Consider the following 22,359-nt stretch of genomic DNA (forward strand, 5'->3'; position numbering starts at 1 on the left):
CATTCAGATTCGACGGAGAAATTAAAACCTTTACAGACAAGCAAAAGCTAAGAGAGTTCAGCACCACCAAGCCAGCTTTACAGCAAATGCTAAAGGAACTTCTCTAGGCAGAAAACACAAGAGAAGGAAAAGACCTACAATAACAAACCCAAAACAATCAAGAAAATGGTCACAGGAACATACGTATTGATAACTACCTTAAATGTAAATGGATTAAATGTTCCAACCACACGACATAGACTGGCTGAATGGATTCAAAAACAAGACCCGTATTTATGCTGTCTACAAGAGACCCACTTCAGACCTAGGGACACATACAGACTGAAAGTGAGGGGATGGAAAAAGATAGTCCATGCAAATGGAAATCAAAAGAAAGCTGGAGTAGCAATTCTCATATCAGACAAAGTAGACTTTAAAACAAAGACTATTACAAGAGACAAAGAAGGACACTACATAATGATCAAGGGATCAATCCAAGAAGAAGATATAACAATTGTAAATATTTATGCACCCAACATAGGAGCACCTGAAAACATAAGGCAAATGCTAACAGTCATAAAAGGGGAAATCGACAGTAACACCATCATAGTAGGGGACTTTAACACCCCACTTTCACCAATGGACAGATCATCCAAAATGAAAATAAATAAGGAAACACAAGTTTTAAATGATACATTAAACAAGATGGACTTCATTGATATTTATAGGACATTCCATACAAAACCAACAGAATAGAGACCCTTCTCAAGTGCTCATGGATATTCTCCAGAATAGATCATATTTTGGGTCACAAATCAAACTTTGGTAAATTTAAGAAAATTGAAATCATATCAAGTATCTTTTCCGACCACAGCGCTAGGAGACTAGATATCAATTACAGGAAAAAATCTGTAAAAAATACAAACACATGGAGGCTAAACAATATGCTACTAAATAACCAAGAGATCACTGAAGAAATCAAAGAGGAAATCAAAAAATACCTAGAAACAAATGACAAAACACGATGACCAAAAGCCTATGGGATGCAGCAAAAGCAGTTCTAAGAGGGAAGTTTATAGCAATACAATCCTGCCTCAAGAAACAAGAAACATCTCAAATAAACAACCTAACCTTCAACCTTCCGAGACCGAACCAAGAAGAAATAGAAAATATAAACAGACCAATTACAAGCAGTGGAATTGATACTCTGATTAATAACTTTCAAACAAACAAAAGCCCAGGACCAGATGGCTTCACGGGCAAATTCTATCAAACATTTAGAGAAGAGCTAACACCTATCTTTCTCAAACTCTTCCAAAATATAGCAGAGGGAGGAACACTCCCAAACTCATTCTGCGAGGCCACCATCACCCTGATACCAAAACCAGACAAAGATGTCACAAAAAAAGAAAACTACAGGCCAATATCACTGATGAACATAGATGCAAAAATCCTCAACAATCAACATAATAAAGGCCATATATAACAAACCCACAGCCAACATCGTCCTCAATGGTGAAAAACTGAAACCATTTCCACTAAGATCAGGAACAAGATAAGGCTGCTCACTTTCACCACTAGTATTCAACATAGTTTTGGAAGTTTTAGCCACAGCAATCATAGAAGAAAAAGAAATAAAAGGAATCCAAAGAGGAAAAGAAGAAGTAAAACTGTCCAAATAGGAAAAGAAGAAGTAAAACTTTTCCAAATAGGAAAAGAAGAAGTAAATCTTTTCCAAATAGGAAAAGAAGTAAAACTGTCATTGTAGATGACATGATACTATACCTAGAGAATCCTGAAGATGCTACCAGAAAACTACTGGAGCTAATCAATGAATTTGGTAACGTAGCAGGATACAAAATTAATGCACAGAAATCTCTTGCATTCCTATAAACTAATGATGAAAAATGTGAAAGGGAAATTAAGGATACACTGCCAATTACCATTGCAACAAAAAGAATAAAATACCTAGGAATAAACCTACCTAGGGAGACAAAAGACCTGTATGTAGGAAACTATAAGACACTGTTGAAAGAATTTAAAGATGATACAAACAGATGGAGAGATACACCATGTTTTTGGATTGGAACAATCAATATTGTGAAAGAAAGAAATTAAAGATGATACAAACAGATGGAGAGATATATCACATTCTTGGATTAGAAGACTCAACATTGTGAAAATGACTATACTACCCAAAGCAGTCTGCAGATTCAATGCAATCCCTATCAAACTACAAATGGCATTTTTCACAGAACTAGAACAAAACATTTTACAATTTGTATGGAAACACAAAAGACCCCGAATAGCCAAAGCAATCTTGAGAAAGAGAAATGGAGCTGGAGGAATCAGGCTCCCTGACTTCAGACTATACTACAAAGCTACAGTAATCAAGACAGTATGGTACTGGCACAAAAACAGAAATATAGATCAATGGAACAGGATAGAAAGCCCAGAGATAAACCCACACACATATGGTCACCTTATCTTTGATAAAGGAGGGAAGGATATACAGTGGAGAAAAGACAGCCTCTTCAATAAGTGGTGCTGGGAAAACTGGACAGCTACATGTAAAAGTATGAAATTAGAACAATCCCTAACACCACACACAAGAATAAACTCAAAATGGGTTAAAGACCTAAATGTAAGGCCAGACACTATCAAACTCTTAGAGGAAAACATAGGCAGAACACTCTATGGCATAAATCACAGCAGGATCCTTTTGGACCCATCTCCTAGAGAAATGCAAATAAAAACAAAAAAAAACAAATGGGACCTAATGAAACTTAAAAGCTTTTGCACAGCAAAGGATACCATAAACAAGACCAAAAGACAACCCTCAGAACGAGAGAAAATATTTGCAAATGAAGCAACTGACAAAGGATTCATATCCAAAATTTAGAAGCCACACATGCAGCTCAATACCAAAAAACAGACAACCCAATCCAAAAATGGCCAGCAGAACTAAATAGACATTTCTCCAAAGAAGAGACACAGATTGCCACAGCTCATGCAGCTCAATATTAAAAAAACAAACTACCCAATCCAAAAATGAGCAGGAGACCTAAATAGACATTTCTCCCAAGAAGATATACAGATTGCCAACATACACATGAAAAGCTGCCCAACATCACTGATTATTAGAGAAATGCAAATCAAAACTACAATGAGATATCATCTCACACCGGTCAGAATGACCATCATCAAAAACTCTAGAAACAATAAATGCTGGAGAGGGTGTGCAGAAAAGGGAACACTCTTGCACTGCTAGTGGGAATGTTAGCCAGGACATGAAAGCACCCTCAGTGTCCATCGACAGATGAATGGATAAAGATGTGGCACTTATGTACAATGGAATATTACTCAGCCATAAAAGGAAACGAAATTGAGTTATTTGTAGTGAGGTGGATGGACCTAGAGACTGTCATACAGAGTGAAGTACATTGGAAAGAGAAAAACAAATACCATATGCTAACATATATATATGGAATCTAAAAAAAAAAAGGTTCTGAAGAACATAGGAGCAGGACAGGAATAGAGACACAGAGGTAGAGAATGGACTTGAGGAACAGGGAGGGGGAAGGGTAAGCTGGGTCGAAGTGAGAGGGTGGCAGGGACATATATACACTACCAAATGTATAATAGATAGCTAGTGGGAAGCAGCCACGTAGCACAGGGAGGTCAGCTCGGTGCTTTGTGACCACCTAGAGGGGAGGGATAGGGAGGGTGGGAGGGAGATGCAAGAGGGAGAGTATATGGAGATATATGTACATGTATAGCTGATTCACTTGGTTATACAGCAGAAAGTAACACACCATTGTAAAGCAATTATACTCCAATAAAGATGTTAAAAAAAAAGAAATTGTTGGCACTGATAATAATAAGATGCACGCAGAATGAGACGTGGTTTCCCGAGTTTCTTTGCATGCAAATACTTACGGTGTTTCATTATTTGGTCTCCTTGCTGTGCTTTCACATTGTTTGGAAAAGTTTTTAAAAATGGAAAATGAAAAATTCTGCCTGAAAGAGGTAAAAACAAACAAACAAACAACCACAGTTGAGCTTTTGGTCTTTAAACTAAACCTGATCATGTCTATTTATGCTTTGTTCATCCAAATTCTCTACCTATTATACCAGCCTCGTGTTCTGCACCATTGTCCTATCTGAAACGCTTCCTGGGAGAGAGTAAAGGCTTCTGAATTATCATTAGAGTGCTTCCAGCTTAGATAAAATGCTTCTGAATGCTAAGTCTTCTGTGTGGGCTCTAGAGATGAAACAAACTTAAATGTATCACATTGAATCATGGATTTTTCAATGCTCATTAAAAGCTATCTTCGTGCTGTATTAAGGTTTGCTCCTCACTGCTGTCCTCACCACACCGGCCTCAATGAACAAATAACCATTCAGAATTCATGGCTTTGAATTATAACTGGGAATCTCTTTTGTAAAGATTTGAAGATTCTGAACCTGACATTATGTTGTGAATTTTCTGCTTTTTTTGGATTATGTGCAGAAATATAATGTGGTTGCTCCCTATTCCTTCATGTTTCCCTCTAAGAAATTTAGCCTATGGAAAGGGGCAAATGTCAAGAAATTAAAAGAAGGCTGTACTTATACTATATTCCTAAGATGAAACCAAAGGGAGGCACAAAGGAAAACTGGGTGAAGAAATAGCGGAAAGGAGAGCAGGCTGTGCGAACCTCAACCTTTCCTGAGGAAGAAGGAGAAATGAGGCAATCCAGAATGCATGTTTCTATGTATTATTCTTCTCCAGTATTAACAAGACAGTTCCTTGTAGGAATGACTTTGTATAAAAGCAGGAAGGTGGAGAATATATAAGAACTATCTGAGCTACTGGACTCACTTTCAAAAATTAATCAGCTTGTTATTTTGCATGAGAGATAGAGAGAGGGAGTGAGAGAGAGAGATTGTGTGTGTGTTTGATGCTGGCTGTGTATCTGATACTTAGAGATACTCTGTGTGAACCAATCTACAGTTAATAGGAAATGTGGTTGTTCTTGGCCTTCAGATAATAGCACTGGGTTCTGTCTACTGTATCTTTTTTGAAATTTTAATCATAGATACCAAGGAGAGTTTGGGGGCCATCTGCCTAGGCAGCTGTGTGCGTTATCCACACAGCAGCTGCAGGGCAGAGGGGTGACCCAGAGTTTGCACAAACAGTCCACTGACCCAGCTTCAGGCTCTCCATCCTCGCTAACATCCAAGGTTTCTAGCTTTAGAGATAGAGAGGGAGTCAGCTGAAGCTTCTAATTCCAATCAAGACAACCTCTGTGTGACTGCATTCCCATCTCACTTTGATACTGGCCCACAGTTGCGTAATGCTGTTTTTTTTTTTAACCCGAAGGTTGTAGTCTCTTTCATCTACTGAAATAAAAAACCCCTGAACTAAAGTTTTAACATGTCAGTAATTTCAGGAGTGATGTGACCTCTTTGCCACAAAAGTGGAGGTGTCCAGAATCAGCTTTATCATAAACTGGCATCTGTATCCTCTGTTTTAGTTGTTCTCTCACCAGCTTTGCTCACTTCCAGCCCATCCTCCACCTTGCTGCCAGAGTGATACTTTACAAAAGCAAATCTGAGAAATTCTGTTTTGAATTCTTCAGTGGTTCCCCATCCTCTAAACAACTTGGCCTGGTACTCAGAGCCCATCATAGCCCACTTCTCCCTGCTCTCCTCACTCATCCTCCTCCATGTAACCATAAGTCTTCTTGTTTTAGTTTTTCTGAATGACTTTCATCCCACTGTCTCTTGCCTTTGTGCCTTCACACAAGCTCTTCCATCTTCTTGGTATGCTTTTCCCCACACGTGTCTAGCTAACTCCTATCTGTTCTTCAAGGCTCAGCAGAAGTCACTTCCTCAGGAAGCCTTCCATAAGCCCTGCTGCCATTTAGAAATTCTCCCTCTGTTCTCCCAGAGTACTCTGTTCTGTTCTCAGCTCTATCATAACATTTGCTTTATTGGACCTAAATATTGGCTCTCATGTGTGTTGTCCCCAAACAGCTGCCTGTGACCCTGATGGTTGGAATGAGCTCTTACTCATCTTTGTATCTTCAGAATTTTGCATAGCATTTGGAACACAGTGAGTGCTCAGTTAATATTCTTTGAAGCTCAGTTAATAGTGCATAGCTCTCTGAGTACAGTGAGTGGTCTGTCTTCTTGGTTACCTCAAAAGCTTCAGGTAGAACTGCACCTACCTATGCAAGGCACAAAGTAGGTGTATGATGATAACACGTGCTGGTTGATTAATTTTAAATAGGTTGATTCTAAGACAGTGGCATTCTAGTGTCACTCTCTTAGTGCCTCATCTAATTAATTGATTGAGAATATCTGCTTAGGCTGTATAATATCCTTTTAGGGTGACGTTTTTCCAACTGTGAGTTGTGACCCATTAGTGGGTCATGAAAACAATAAGTAAATCAAGACTAGCATTAAAAGCAAAAAACATGAAATAAAATAGATAAGAGAATATCAGTGTAACACACGTAAAACAGTTAAGTAGTGCTTTGTTTTATTTCAGTTACATGTGTCGTGTTTACTGGGTTGCAATGTAAAAAAAGTATTTCTTAGTATGCGTTTCAGTGAGAAAGAAAAAAAGTCAGGAGAACAGTGCTTTAAGGAAAGAATGAAATCCTTTACACCCTGCTATTCCATTCTGGATTTAAGTGAATTAGTTGAATCAGTAAGATGTCCCCCACTGATCGCAAACCAGCCAGGAGCTTGTGCCTTTTCTGTCCCCACACTAAAGTAATCCTTAGGGGGCTAGGAATCTGTTCTGTAATAGAAGATAGTCTTCTGTTGGGAGAGAAATAGCTTGAAAAAAAAAAAAACAAAAAACCAAACACTGGAAACCTTCTATAGTGTTTTCTTTTTTTTAACTAAGGATTAAGACATTAGGTAAAATTCACCCTACTGAGCCTACTTCCCCCACTTCTTTAGAAATGATGCTCTCTGATAAGGATTAGGGCTAGTTGATCTTTGAGATACCAGTTTTGTACTCCATTGTGCAACTGCAGTTATAGCCTGATTTAAGGCTATAGTTTTGAATTAGCTAAGAATAAGCTAAGGTCTTCTAGCCGCAGAGTGAATCGACTATTTGGAGTCAGTTTTCAGGAGGAAATAGGACAGTTCATTTTCTTCTGGTCTTTCTGAAAGGGACCCCATGACTATGGAGCTGGTCTAGAAGGCAGGGAGTGAAAGGACAGGGAGCCATCGACCAGTTGACTATTTTCAAACCTGAGTTTCTGCCACAGCTTGGCAGGCTTTACCTTTTGTTTTTTACTCACTCTTTTGTTGGCAAGTTTCTAAAAGCACAGCAGTGGCTGGGGTAAGTCAATGTGGCATCCAGGAGACTGGTAAATTTTTCTCTTGATGGCAGTTTTTTCAGAGAATAGGATGATGTGGCAATTAGTGTCTGAATGGACTCCAGCCCATAGCTAGGCAGGGCCTGCAGTTTAGTGGAAGAAATATCCCTGAAAAGTAAAAGGGAGAAAGGTTTGTTTATTTATTTGCTTAACATGTATGATTCATAGAATGAAACTTCCTCTCAACAATAGTATCCTTCTAGGTTCCGAGGAATCTTTTCTCCATCTTGCTTTCTCCCTAATTCTCCATTTCAGTTAGTCTCATTAAGATCTGAATCTTAATCAAAAAAGCTACGTGGTCTTTTATCTGACATGTACCCCATTATTCTTTCCAAGGCTGAGTATAATTCCTTGTATCTGTCATACATTCATTAGCATTCTCTCTCTCCCCTCTGCTGCTTCCTTTCTCCCTCTCTCTCCCTGCCTCTACCTCTCTCCACTTAGCAGAAGTGAAGTAACCACTTGCTTTAAGAGAGAGCAGGCACGTGCAGTGACACCAGCTTTTGTGCTCTACTCCAGGGGGAAATACTTAGGGCTTCAGATGCCTCGGTCTTTGATTGATCAAGCTCTGCAGGGGAGGTTTTCATGAAGCACAGGCTAGTTACACTTTTCAGAGCCACTGTGTGGCATTAGCCACCCTCTAACTTCTCTAAAGGCAAGTTGGATTCATCAGTCCAAAGCAAGCAAACACTCGGCCATGCAAGCAAAACTGTGTGGAAAGCTCAGGTTTTTCACACAAGGTCCTGAATGCCTCAGCTTTTCTAGACTTGAGGCAATGCCCAAGAAAACTCCCAACAAATTAAATATGAGGAGGAAGAGTCAGTGGGAATTTAAAAATTCTACCCATCTTCTAAGTGGCTGCTGCTGATACCCCATGAAAGTTTTCCAGGAGCATAGCTGCAAACTGACCCAATACTTAGTGCCCGTCTCATGGGAGGGGCTCAATAGGGGATTGATGGACAGATGAACTTGACAACGTGGCATGATGACTAGTGTAGGCCCTTGGTGGAATATCAAGGTGGCAGAATTTGCCTCGGGGGCTGCAGACTCATTGCTTTTGTGTCCTTATTGATTTAGGTAACCAGTGTTCTCATTCTGCTTTACAGAGTTATTATCTTAGATGTATTGAGGATTGACCACATGATTCTTTGCAGGCCTGGTGATTTTTTTTTTTTTTTGGTGGGGGTAAAATATTTTAAATTAAGATTCTAGAAATGGCAAGGTCTCATTACAAAGGAGTGAACTCTGATGATTGATTTTCAGTTTCAGTGAGAGACTCATGGGGGAAATATTTTGGGGGTGTGGAAGGAAGGACCACTTCTAGATATCACTTAAACCCTAAGGCTATAATGAGAATAGTTATTTGGAGAGTAAGAGACCTAGGTCTGGTCCCACTGTTCTGGAAAAGTCAGTGTAGGTGCCTACCGGGCTCACAGTCATTTCTAAGCAGGCAGACCAAGCAGGTTTTCAAGCAAAAACTGTCATGCAGTGTGTCTTATGATCATACTCACTCATTCTTGTGCCTGAACAAAGGCAACTCTCCTTAGCTATTCAGTGCCCAAGTAGGTGACCAGTTTGCTGTAAGAACTCTGCCTTTAGGGTGTGCTAGACTGGAGAGTCTTCAAGCAATGTGTAAGATTCTGAGTCTGGTGTACTTTGAAGATGAGACATAACAGACAGGGACGCCTAGGGTAGGATGGCAGAAGCTGAGAGACAGCAGAAAAAAAAGTGGGCAGGAAGCATGAGGAGGTGGAAGCCATGAGTAAGTAGAAATCATGACGTCACGTGGAGAAGAGAGAAGAAAGAGTTAGGATTGATCATGGCAGAAGTTAGGAAGTGGAGAAGGTCAGGAGTTTTACTGCTGGGAATTAGGATGTAGAGAGAATCAGGGTTTGACGGCTGCAGGAAATAAGTAGACAGAGTCAGAATGGATAGTGACAGGAGTTGATAGTGGCAAGAGCTAGGAGCTAGACGAAGTCAGGAGTTGATAGTGGCAGAAGTAGGCGGTAGACAGAGTTGGGAGTTGCTAGAGAAGAGTTAGGAAGTAGATACTCAGGAGATGAGAATGGCAGGAGCTAAGAAGTAGAGTTCAGGGTTTATAATGGTGGGATATAGAAAGTAGACAGAATCATACCTGGATACTGGCAGGAGCTAGGGTATAAAGAATAACTGGGTCAGTTCATTCCTTCCCCTGATCAAAACCCTAAAGCCCCCTCACCTCACTCAGAGAACAGGCAAAGTCCTTATAATAGCCGCAAGCCTCATAACCTGGCTTTCGCCACCTCTCGGTCCTTCTGTTCTAGGCCCCTCCTCTTGGCTCTGTCTGCCACACTGGCCTCCTGCTTAGTTCCCTCCTCCTGGAATGCTCTTCCTACCGATACCCACACAACTTGCTCCCTCACTTCTTTCCGGTATTTGCTTAAATAACACTTTTTCAGGACAGTCTTACCTGACCATCCTCCTTAAAATGCTAGCTCCCCCTCCCTAGAACTCCTTTTGCCCAGCCACCTGAATTTTTCTCCTCCACGGCCATCTGGAATACTACGTATTTTCTTTACTCATTTGATCCTTGTCTGTCTTCCCTACTCTATGAAGGCAGAGACATTTGTCTTTTCTTATTCTCTGCTCTTTCCCTGATGTCTAATCCAGTGCCTGGCACAGAGTATGGACTTACAGTTATTGGATAAATCAATGAACAAATGAATAAACAAACAAATGAACTGGGTTACACGGCTCACTATCTTTCTAGTACTGTTCTCATTTTAAAGTCACATGCCTGTTTATCACTTTGCCTGTTTATTGTTCTTTCCCCTCCATGGCTGTCATCTCTTTATGAGCAGGGCCCAGAGCTCGCCACTGTCCCTGCAGCTTGGTGCCTGGTAAACAGGACGTGTTCAGCCCACGCTTGTGGAAGGCGTTAGTGATAGCGTGCCAGAGTAGGGACTAATGGGCCGGCGTCTCTGTGGTGAAGGTGACGAGGCCACTGCCGTTATTGCTGCAGAGTTTCTGGAGCCCTGTTGCATTGCTCCCTGAAGCCTGAGCGCAGCTGCAGTTGTTTCCTATAGGACGTTTCCGGCTTCCTAAGGCATTGTCAGGAGACTAATGGTTCAATTTCCTGTGCCTCTTAATTTTCCCATGTGTCCTTACGCTCAACTCCCATTAACTGAGGGCACTTGCCTCGGCTCCTTGCATCCTCAGGGAGCCTGACGCATAGCAGCTCACACAGCCTTAATTCCCACGAGGGGATGCCAGGGGACACCACGCCCCCCTGCCAGCACATTAGGAGGCCCTCCGTACTTGATGTTGGTTGAACCCCGTCTCCACCAAATTCATATGTTGAAGTCCTAACCCCCAGTACTGCAGAATGAGACCTTAATTGGAAATAGGGTCTTTACAGAGGTGATCAAGTTAAAATGAGATCATTAGGATGGACCCTAATCCAGTATGACTGGTATCCTTACGAAAAGGGGGAAATTTGGAGACAGACAGACAGATAGACAGACAGAGTACCCTGTGGAGACTGGAGCTCTGCTGCCACCACCAGAAGGAACTACGAGGAGCAAGGAGAGAGGCGTGGAACAGGTCCCTCCCTCGCAGCCCTCAGGAGGAGCCAGCCTTGCCGATACCCTCGTTTCAGACTTCTAGCCTCTAGAACTGCAAGACAAGACATTTCTATTGTTTCAACCCCCCAAGTTGGTGGTGCTTTGTTTCGGTAACCTTTGCACGTGCAGAGACTCGTTCCCGACAAAGCAGGCGGGGAACCATGTGCTGGACACCCTGAGCAGGCCGGCTGGGCTGCAGCGGGTGGGGAGGGAGGGCAGCAGCACTGTACTCACAAGATGCTAGGCCCTGTGGCCCCCCGGAAGGCGCCATTGTGTATCTTCTCCAGGTGCGCGTTTTCCTTTAGCTCCCTGTGGGGAAGGACAGTGTCCTCAGTGGAGTTTGCAGCTCACGTGTAAACAGTCATAGCTGTGCACATGCATGGTGAGAGCAGCCTGTGGGCACGGTGCTCAGGGGTCGAGGGGACAAGGCGGGGCTCTAGGTAGAATGAGGAAAAGACGTCTTGTCCTGGGAGAAATTGTGAAATCGCTGGTGTGCTTGGCTCTGCCTTTCCTCTGTGATTTTCCCCTCACTCAGTGGAACCCTTTGTCCTACAACTTAAAGTACTCCCTACTTCTGTCCTGGAGTTGTGCACATTTACTACCAGCCAGCTGGGCAGGGAAGAAAATGCTGCTCCAGTGTTTCAAGGCTGAAGGGTGGAAGTGCAGCCCACTCGGCATCAGGCCGTCGTGACCTTGGAGAGCTCAATGTTTGTTCATAGGAATATACTGAAGTTTGCAAATTCTTTACTTAAAAGAAAAGTAGGGTCCATTCAAAGCTACCCCCTTTCATCATGTTAATTGGACTCTTTTTCTTTCAGCTGTGCATTTCTCAGTGGGTTAGAAAGGGGAGGAAGGGCAGCCTGTATAGAAAATTCCCCCTACCCCGGGTGCCCCACGGGTCTGTGCCCTGTGCCTGATCGTTGCCAGGTGTGTGTATTGTAGAAACAAAAGGGTTGAAGGCCACTGCTCTTCAGGAAGCCAAAAGCTGCAATGGGAGTAACTACCTGAGGGCTTCTGTTCCCTAAGCTCAAGACAGCTCAGGGTGAGCTGCTCAGGACCAGCTGAGCCTAGCCCCGCTGAGCAGCTCCTGTCTGGGCCCTGACGCTGGTGTCTCCAAGGACAGGCCCCTCTCTGGGTGGACAAGGAAGCCGGGAGAGGAGTCCCTGGGCTCAGACTTGTCAGCTTACTTTTGATTGCTTTCTTCCTACGAGAGAAGGGTGGCGTCTCAAAGAGCATTCTGGAAAACGCTGGACAGTGGGCACAGTGTACATCCATTGCTGGCGTGATGATTTTGAACATAGGACATGATTCTTCTGCACCACTGTTACAGTGGCAAAACAAATACACCAACACCCACTGCCCCCTCCCTTGCAGGATCCTCAGTAATTACCTGGTTCATCTCATAGCTTTACATCTTCTTCATCGTCTTTCTGCAAGTCTCCACATCACCCCTGCCATTTAAAAACTGTAAAATCCCCTGCATCTCACTCCCTTGGTGGCTGTCTTCCACATGCTTCTACTAAGCGTTTTCCTCGGAAAGCCTCGGCCCTTTCATCACAATGCACCCGTCAGTCTCACATCGTCCCATCCCCTGGGTGTATTTCCACTTTCAAAGAGATGAGGTTGTCAGAGTCAATTGCTGTTTAAAATCTAAATCAAAAGAAAAATTCCTTCCCAAACCTCCATGGCTCTTCTTCCTGATTTGATTTGTTTTAATTATGTTCAGTTATGGTCATAAATCATTGAGACTGGGCTCTGTGAGCAAATAATCCTCATGTCAGCCAGGTCAAATTAATTGTTCAGATTTCAGGATAGCATTTCTCATGTTTTATTAAAACTCAGATCTTTTTGTATAATGATAACTCTGTATTATGTAACTTGGTCAAAAATAAATCCAAAATGTATCTACCGCAGTTTCCTGGGGGTCGCTTTTGGGAACTCTCCCAAGTGGCATGGCCTTCTCGGTGCGAGAAGGATGGGAAGCATGACCTTTTGAAGTACAGTGGGAGAACTCCCAAACTCCAGCCAAGGCTTCCCTAAGGGGGGTGCTCTGGGAATGGTAGGGATGGGCTCTCGGACCCCTGGAGGTGTCTGAGGGTAACCTTCTGAAGCTGCTCCTCTCCACCCTGTCTGTCTTAGTAAGCAACGTATTTGAGAACTTTGTAGGGCTATGGTGTCATCGTTCTGAACAACTTTGGACCGGGCTTTATATGAGGAAGGTGTCAGAAATGGGGCTGGACACGCCCATAGTTTGAAAATTTTGCTTGACGGTTTTGAAAACTCTCCCTGTGCCCTGCTCAACCCTTTGATGGGTCTGCTTGCTCTTAGAAGAGAATTCAGACTCCTTCTAATGGCCCCTCAGTCCTGATGACTTGTTCCTGCTCCATCTCCAGGTTAATCTCATCCAATGTTCCCTTTGCTGATGACCCTTAAGTCACATTGGCCTCCTCTCAGTTCTTGGAGTTTATCAGCTGCTTTTCTTGCCCACCTCAGGACCTTTGCACATGCTGCTCCCTCTTTCTGTAATGCGCTTCATCTGATGATTGCCAGTGTGGACTCCTTGGCATCCTTTAGGCTCAGCCTAAATATCATACCCTTGGTGAGGCTGTCCCTGAGCACATAACCTAGAGTCAGTCTGCCCCTGGTACTCTCTCAGATCTCAGGGATAGGTTATTGCCTTCACAGTATGTATCACTAGTGCAATAATTTCATTTATTTACTTGCCTTTTTCCTGTCTCTTCTGCTAGTACAGGAACTTCATTAGGGCAGGGACTGTTTCCACTGTACCATTGTAGACACAGCACTTAACTTAGTGCCTAATATATTGGTGATGCTTAATAAGTGTGTGTTGAATGAATAAATGAATGGAATTGACTTGTGTTCCTGGCAAACTGATTTGTGTTCTTGGCTTCCTCCTTCTGGTGACAGTGAGGTATGGGGAATACATACTAATGGGACTTTGGGACTTTTCTAAGTCCACACCCATTCTGGTGTCTCTAAAGCGGTCGAGACACTGCTGACCAAGGACCTCCCACCTTACGCTCTGCTTTCCCTGACCTCCCAAAGATGTACTCTGCTGATTAGCCTCTCACCTCTGCTTTTGCTCTGGCTTCTTTTCCTTATCTCTTGTTTCCCCCCAATTTTATATTCAGTCCTCTTATTTTTCCTCCTTGTGCAGGTGACCTCAGCCACAAAGAACTTCATCCATCCCCTCTCCTCAGGTAATTCTGACTTCTGTGTCTCTAGCCCTGGCCTGCCCCTTCCAGCCCTCTGTCCTCCCTGCTAACCCATGAGCCAACCTTCTTTAAGCACCCCTCTGCACTTCCTATCCCAGGACTTTCAGCGGCTTATTTTCTACAGAAGAGAGTCCAAATTGTTTACTCTAGCATCTAGGCCCTTCCTGCTTTGTCTCTAACCCACATCTAGGACTTTCTAAAAGGTACTGTTTTCTGGTCTTTGAGCACATCCCGTGCATCCTCCTCTGGGCTGTTCTTCTTGTCCTCTGACCGGAGTGCATTTTCCTTCCATCTTTGCCTGTCCAAGTTGGGCTCAGCTCAAAATCTACATCTCTCATGAGGCTTTCTCTAATTTCCTTCTCTTCTGCCTTTGAAATCCCAGAGGACTTTACCTCTCTCAGGCCAGGCACCATATTTTGCCTTCTGTTTTAGTAACTACTTAGTGTACAGTTTATATACCATTTGGAGATGTTTCTTCCTAGGCTGTAAGCTCCTGCAGGGCAAACACCAGGGCTTCTTCATCTTCATTTCCCCTCAAAATATAGCATGTTCCTTCAAACACAGCTGATGCTTGGCAAACACTTGATGAGTGAATAACAGAATGAGGCATCTGAGAGTACTGTGCCAGGAGAGGATAAGCCTCTGATTTTAATTTGGCAGAAACAGATTCAACTGGCCAGAGTGAACCCTGCGTTGAATTCAAGTCAACAAGAAAATGAGGGAAAATCCACTCCATGGTAGGAAGGACAACTGTTTAAAAAGCTACCATTCCTTGAGCACTTAGTATGTGCCAGACCTGTGCTAACTGCATAAAAATACAATCTTATTTAATTATCATTCATTCATAATTAACTATATAATGTAACAAATAATTAATAAATGAGCACATACTCTATGCCAGGCACTGTGCTAAGTACTGAGGATGCAAAACAGACCTTTTCATTCTGGTGGCGGTATCTTCAAAACAAGCCTATTAGCAGCTCCATTTTATGGATGAAAACACTATGGTTTAGATGGGTTGAGTAACTTGCTCAAGGTCAAGGTGATAAATAATGGGATCGGAGTTTGAGTCCCAGTTAGTGACTGTTAGATCCATTCTCTTCTCCACCAAGCTATATAACATGGTATCCATATAATAGGGTCTTTGGTTAGTATTTGTAGTTAAAATAAATAGTATATTGTATAGACTTATGCTACTTAACTTCAGACCGGCAGCATCAGCGTCTCCTGGGAGTTTGTTAAAATTTCAAATTCTCGGGCCTTACCCTAGACCCACTGAATTAAAATGTCTGTGGGTGGGGCTCAGGAACCTGTGTTTTAGCAGTCTCCATGTGATTCTTATGTGTGTTAAAGTTTGAGAAGCACTGGTGTAGACCATGGTTTACACATATGGCGTATTTATTATTAAAAGCCTTTTCATTTGTTGGTTTTCCTTAACTTTGGCTTTAGTTGAGCCTTTCATGTGCTATTAGGTTTTACTGTACACAAGTGTATGGTGATTGTCACCTTACCCGGTACCTGTCATGGTTCAAGCAGCCTCCCCCCTGGCCCTGCGAGCTTTGTGAGTGAGCCCCTTTTTTAGAAAAGGAGCCATAGAAAGAAAGACAGGTTGAGAACAGTGAAGGAAGGAAGCAGTGAGGATGCTTCTCTAAAGTTGAAGGCTGTTAACACTGGGGGCTGGGGTAGGCTGTGGTGAAAAACGCAGGCCTCCCTCACCTTGTGGGACGTGAGCTCCTTACTCCCCCCCGCGTCTCCCCCCACCCCACCCCGCCCGCAGCAGTAGGGAGATGGGCTTCTGTGTGGGCCTGTTGTGGCTGATGAGGCTGGTAAATGGCATTATCCGATTTCCCTGCAGTGGGGCCGGGAGGAAGAATTTCTTCACTGAAATCACGCTGCCTCTAACGCACCATCGACCCGAGCGAGGGGACTAGAGAGGGAGGCTGTGAGGTGGGGGAGCCTAAAGTAGGGTGTTGAATATTTCAGCAAACTGTCAACTTCAAGGTATGCAGGCTGCACCTATCTTCGGTATCAGTGTACTCTGCGGTTTCCAGCCAGCCAGTTGCCTAGTAACATGCGTGCCACACTGAGGACCAGCCACTTGAAAGTTTATTTTTTGTCCTGAGTTAGTTGCTGAAGATTGAATGTGATCTGGTAGCCAGAGTAATATTTCATTTTTATTCATGAGCTGGGGAAATAAGCACATACTTACAGGGAAATCAGCGTTGTCCCATTGAATGCATGACTTTGTATTTCTTCAAATCCATTTCCATATAGTTTTCTAAGGAGGGAGGAGAGAGGTTTTAGGAGCAAAAGAAACACAGTTTGGAATCACACATTCTTCCTTCTGTGACATTTATTACTAAGATAATTACTGGCATTTACAATATCTAGCTCTGTTTCTCTAACATTTTAGATCCTCGGGGCCTGCTGAGATGAGACTGTTTTCTTGCTCTAGTTGGCTTCCACCTCTACCACCAGCACCACCACTAATTTGTTAAGTGTTTATTAAGTGCCAGATATTGATCAACCATTCTACATATTTATGATTTAATCCTTATCGTCACTTCCATTGCTCTGGTCAGAAACCTAAGCCTTCGTGTTGTTGTGTAGCTTGCTTACGGTCAGAGAAAACAGTGGCAGAACTGGAATGTGAGGCTAGAGCTGTCTAACACTCAAGTCTTGTGTCTGGTTCTACAGGCCTATCTGGGCATATGGGCTTTCTGGGTCACCGAAAGCTGAGCGCAGAAGGCTCCAGTACTGAGTGTGTGTTTCTTTTTCTTAGATGAGTCTGTGGTTTTGCTGATGCCACATTTTGTTCCACAACCAAGATTTCAATGTCTGTAAACAGTTCTTTAAGACCCATTAGTGGATAGTGAAATCAATTTAGTTGGGTACAATCAGCTTAAAAAAAATGAAATAGAACAGAATGGAACAAAATGGAAAACGTTAGAGTATGTTGCACGTAATCGGGGTAGTACTCTTTCTGAAGTTTTGTTCCACCATTTTTTTTTAATTTTAATTTTTTTTTTTGCGGTACGCGGGCCTCTCACTGTTGTGGCCTCTCCCGTTGCGGAGCACAGGCTCCGGACGCGCAGGCTCAGCGGCCATGGCTCACGGGCCCAGCCGCTCCGCGGCATGTGGGATCTTCCTGGACCGGGGCACGAACCCGCGTCCCCTGCATCGGCAGGCGGACTCTCAACCACTGCGCCATCAGGGAAGCCCTGTTCCACCATTTTTGAATGTTATGTACATGTAAGTATATATACGTATAAGTCTGCCCAGAACAAGACACAGGAGACTCCTCAGAGCACAGATGCTGGGAAACGTTAGAGGCAGAAAAGAGCTTGGAGAGGAGCAAGCGGCAACCCTTCATTTGACAGAGAAGGAAAGAGGCTCAGAGAAGAAAGTGACTTGTCTAAAGTTCTCAATAGGTGGAAATGAGACCAGAACACACTGTGACTGGGGCTACTTCCAGCACATCAGTTTTGCTGAGTGATTTGACTTTTCTTTCCTGAGATAGCCACATGGCCCCCCCAGCATTCCAGCATTCTCTGTCTCCCTTCTCTGATTTGCTTTATTAGCATCTGACCCATGATTATATTACTGTCTGCCTCCCCAGCAGAATGTAACCTTTATGAGAGCAAGGATTCAAACTGTTCTGTTCATTGCAGAATCCCCTGCATGCAGAACAGTGCCTGGCGCCTGGGAGGATTACGGTAAATATATGTTAAATGAATTGGATGAACAAATGGTTATATATAAGATGAATTTCTCACTGTAAATCATGGCCAAGCAAGTTTGAAAGCCACAGTCTCAAATAGAAATATTTGTGTAAGTTCTTTATGAACAATGCTATGAGACTCAAGTGAGAAAGGGCTGTGGTATGATATAAAATTAAGCCGCCGCATCTGGCCAGGTGCTAGCTTCCCTTTACAGGGTTTCTGGCAGCTGCACGCCCATGTCAGGGACAGGTTGGGGGTGACATGAGAAACAGTTTAGACACAGTCTCCACCTACTCCTCCAGGTGGCTGCTGTCCGCAAGGTTTCTCTAGCCTTTGTTAAATAAAACAAGCGTGGGATTTAATTTCATTGTATGTGTATGTGTGTAGTGTGGATGTGTGTAATATGTATGTGTATAGTGTGTGTTTGTGTGTGTGTGTGTTTGGGGGGGGGGTCTCTTTCCATCAACACACCTGAGACAAACCAGCCTATAAATAAGTATAGTTGGGACTCAGTGTTGAAGCTTGATACTTGAACACTGAAATTCAGAAAATATAGAGATTACAAAATAATTGAGTTCAAAGAGAGCAGGGGAGCATATTTAATTCATTTTGTTAAACCCCCAGATCTCTCATAATGCTTGCTACCTAACACGAGTTCAGTCAACAGGCTGGGTGGAGCGGTGGCCTTGCCCTTACATGGGAGGAAGAGCCTTGTCTGGCTTCCCCTGCTCTCATGGGCTTTCTTCTGGAATTCTTCTGAGTTTACAGCTTCACACATGAGCTCTTAACTATATTCTGTAATGGATTATTGGGTGCCATTTTTCAATAGTTTTCTGTCCCCATTTATATTGTAGAATCTGAGGGGATTGGTATTTGGTTTATCTCTGTTGTCTTGTGGAATTACACACAACTTTCACACAATCCCACTAGAATTCTCTTTTTATTTTACACTTAGAATATTGTTCTTTGGCAGTCTCTTGTCATTTTGGGGATTGAATTCCTTTACAGTAATCTCTTTTAGATGAAGAAATCATACCTGTCTTTTCTCTGGACCTCTTTGAAACTGTATTTCTTAGAGTCTAGGCCAGTGTTTGTCAAATCATTCTCCTCCATCCACTGAATAGGAATCATCTGGAGCTTCTGGCCACAAATGCAGATGCAGACCTACTGACCAGGTGCACTGCAGAACTACGGAATCAGAACCTGGCCGTGGTATCCAGGAAAATGCACTTTTATAACAAGCTCTCCCAGTGAGCTTTGGGCATGCCACTTTGGGACCTTGTCCTAGGGTGTATCATAGGATGGTGCAGCTCTCATTATTTCCATAGTGAAAATCAGATGGTCTGCTGGACAGAATTGAGTCCAGAGTCTGGTCCCCTTACTGTTTTCTCTACCTTCTTAGTGGTGGAACTACATGTGTAGAAAAGGTAGCCCCTACCGTGCTTTTAGCAAAGCAAAGCTGCCAGCACTTGTCTGGATGCCCATTCCTTGTCACTGGTATGTGATACCCTGATCCTACTTTTGATACATATTAGGATTTTATACTTGGCTTTTTTGGTGGGGCTTACAATGCCATTGCTCTAAGTGCAGCCTCGCAGTTAAGTCTGCAAGCCCTGAACCCAACTGCCTGTGCTTGGATTCCAGCTCTACTACCTGTGAACTGAGTTACTTTGGGCAATTTACTTAACCTATCTGTGTCTCAATTTGGTAATCTGAAAACAGAGATGATAATAATAGTCTTGACCCCAAAAGGCTGTTGTAAGGATTAAAACAGTAAACATACATTGAGTACTTAGAAATAAGTTCTGGAACAAAGTAAATGCTTAATGTGTTACTCCTATGATTCTTCTTCTTCTTATACTTAACAGTGGCTTCCAGCTGTCTGGCCAGAACAGAGAGAAAGATCTCCCTTTCCATGCTCTGGACAGCATGTCTTGAAATGCAGTGACCTGTTTAATTGAACTGTCATTCTCCTCTACTGAGGTAGGGGCCTTTCTTCTCCTGGGTAGAGCAGGTCAATTCAGTGGCCTGGGCTGCCCTGAATGTACTCATTCTCCGGGGACCCTCAACCACCTTTGGTCTATGCTGGCACCACTGACATTTTTGTATTTGGACATTTTTTATGTCTTAAAAAAAAATTTTTTTTAATAGCCTGGGTTCTGCTTCTTCCAATTTTCCAAAGAAAATGGCTCACCATTTCCTTTTCAGCTACTGCTCTTCGGCTCTGTTCTTAACATTGGCAGACAATAGAATGTGCTGCCTTGTTTTGATTAAAAGAGTGGCTTCCTTACTTTGGAGAAATTACAGATGTGAGTGGGAAACCTCATGCTGTCAGGGCTGCACAATGCTTTAAATGCCCTTTAAAACATCTGGAGAGTCACTTCAGATAGCTTTTTTCTAAAACATCGTGGTGTCAGAATTAAATGAGGAGGGCTTCCTTTGCTTTGAGGATGCTGTCACAGGCATAGAAATGAAATTTTCTCTCTCCTCTATTACAATAGCTGCACCTTACTTTAAAGCATTGTCTACATTCTCTATTCAAATGTCAGAAATTTTGACTCAAACAGAGAGAATGGCACCTTTTTATTCAAAATAAGATTCGGGCTTTAGAACTTAATCACAGATGACACTCTAATTCTGAATACTGCCTTATAGCAAACTCCAAATATTCCTGGGGATTTTTTTTTTTTTTCCCCGGTACGTGGGCCTCTCACTGCTGTGGCCTCTCCCTTTGCGGAGCACAGGCTCCGGACGCGCAGGCTCAGCGGCCATGGCTCACGGGCCCAGCCGCTCCGCGGCATGTGGGATCTTCCCGGACCGGGGCACGAACCCGTGTCCCCTGCATCGGCAGGCGGACTCTCAACCACTGTGCCACCAGGGAAGCCCTCCTGGGGTTTTAAAAGCGTTTCTGGGGTTATATTAGCAGCCTTAGACATTCTGCCATAGTTCCCACTTGATCATGTAGCCATCTAGTTTTTGGATGATTTCAAAGAAGAAAGCCTAATTTAGGTTTACAGATCCTTGGGGTCTCAAAAAGTGACCCCATTGAACGGGGAGGTACCTCACGCCTTAGGATCTGGGGTCTTCCCATCTCTTTACTGAGGACACAGAAGACATATAAGATCCATGTCCTTGAGAGGCTCATAATCTCAATGGGTGAAAACATGAAGTAATGAAAGAATAATACAAGCCAGTAGACAGTCCTTGTGAGCATGTGTGGTACACAGAAATGAGAAGTCTTGGAGAAGTTCTCTTGGGTTGGAGAAGTCAGAGAGGCTGCATGGTGGAGCTGAGACTTGAGTCAGACCTTGCAGAATTAGGAATATTTGTTACTGAAGGGGAAAGCATATTATTTTAGAAAATATGCCCTGTGGTAGTATATCTATAAGCAAATTTTTATCAAATGACTATATAAACACCATCCTAAAGAAGAGGGATCCTGTCCTATCCATCACCACTTTCTTCATGCAGTACTTTGCTGAAGTCCTTTTATATCTGAATGATTCCTCATGTATGAAGACATTTCTTTAGTGGATACCCTGGCAGTCATTGTATGGATAACTGTCTCTGGTCACTACTCTATGCTGCCATGACCCTACTTTTGGATGTTCATCAGAATTGCCTCATTTCTGTGGGGCTCACAGTCTCTATAGCAAGGGATTCCTCTCTCTGATATGAGCATGCCTCTTGCTTTTCAGCAGTACTGAGTTTTTATGTTTCCCTCCACCACAGCCAAGTTCATGTCAACTTACCACATGCAACAATAAAAAGGTGACAGGTATCTAAAATAATGATGACAGCAATGCAGTATAATATATTGAATAAAATTTTAGAAAAAATCCATGTTTCATAGTGATGCTTAAAAAGAGAGCAAGACACTATGGAGAACAGTATGGAGGGTCCTTAAAAAACTAAAAATAGAACTACCATACAACCCAGCAATCCCACTATTGGGCATATACCCTGAGAAAACCATAATTCAAAAAGAGTCATGTACCAAAAATGTTCATTGCAGCTCTATTTACAATAGCCGGGACATGGAAGCAACCTAAGTGTCCATCAACAGATGAATGTATGAAGAAGATGTTGCACATATATACAATGGGATATTACTCAGCCATAAAAAGAAATGAAACTGAGTTATTTGTAGTGAGGTGGATGGACCTGGAGTCTGTCATACAGAGTGAAGTAAGTCAGAAGGAGAAAAACAAATACCGTATGCTAACACATATATATGGAGTCTAAAAAAAAAAAAAGATTATGAAGAACCTAGGGGCAGGACAGGAATAAAGACAAAGACGTAGAGAATGGATTTGGACATGAGGAGGGGGAAGGGTAAGCTGGGACGAAGTGAGAGAGTGGCATGGACTTATATATACTACCAAATATTAAATAGCTAGCTAGTGGGAAGCAGCCGCATAGCACAGGGAGATCAGCT

General features: G+C 42.9%; 1 protein-coding gene across 1 annotated transcript in view; it reads right to left on the reverse strand.

The window, feature by feature from the left end:
• The window catches only part of LHCGR (luteinizing hormone/choriogonadotropin receptor), a 65,836-nt gene that overhangs the window by 12,321 nt on the left and 31,156 nt on the right, over nt 1-22,359 (reverse strand). The window contains exons 7-10 of the mRNA XM_024118835.2: nt 16,409-16,477; nt 11,198-11,272; nt 7,284-7,469; nt 3,919-3,999 (exon numbers count right to left, since the gene is read on the reverse strand). Of these exons, the coding sequence (XP_023974603.1) occupies nt 3,919-3,999; nt 7,284-7,469; nt 11,198-11,272; nt 16,409-16,477 (411 nt within the window). The remainder of the gene's footprint in view (nt 1-3,918; nt 4,000-7,283; nt 7,470-11,197; nt 11,273-16,408; nt 16,478-22,359) is intronic.

The sequence above is a fragment of the Physeter macrocephalus genome, chromosome 12 (assembly GCF_002837175.3).
Source record: "Physeter macrocephalus isolate SW-GA chromosome 12, ASM283717v5, whole genome shotgun sequence".
Classification (NCBI taxonomy): Eukaryota; Metazoa; Chordata; class Mammalia; order Artiodactyla; family Physeteridae; genus Physeter; species Physeter macrocephalus.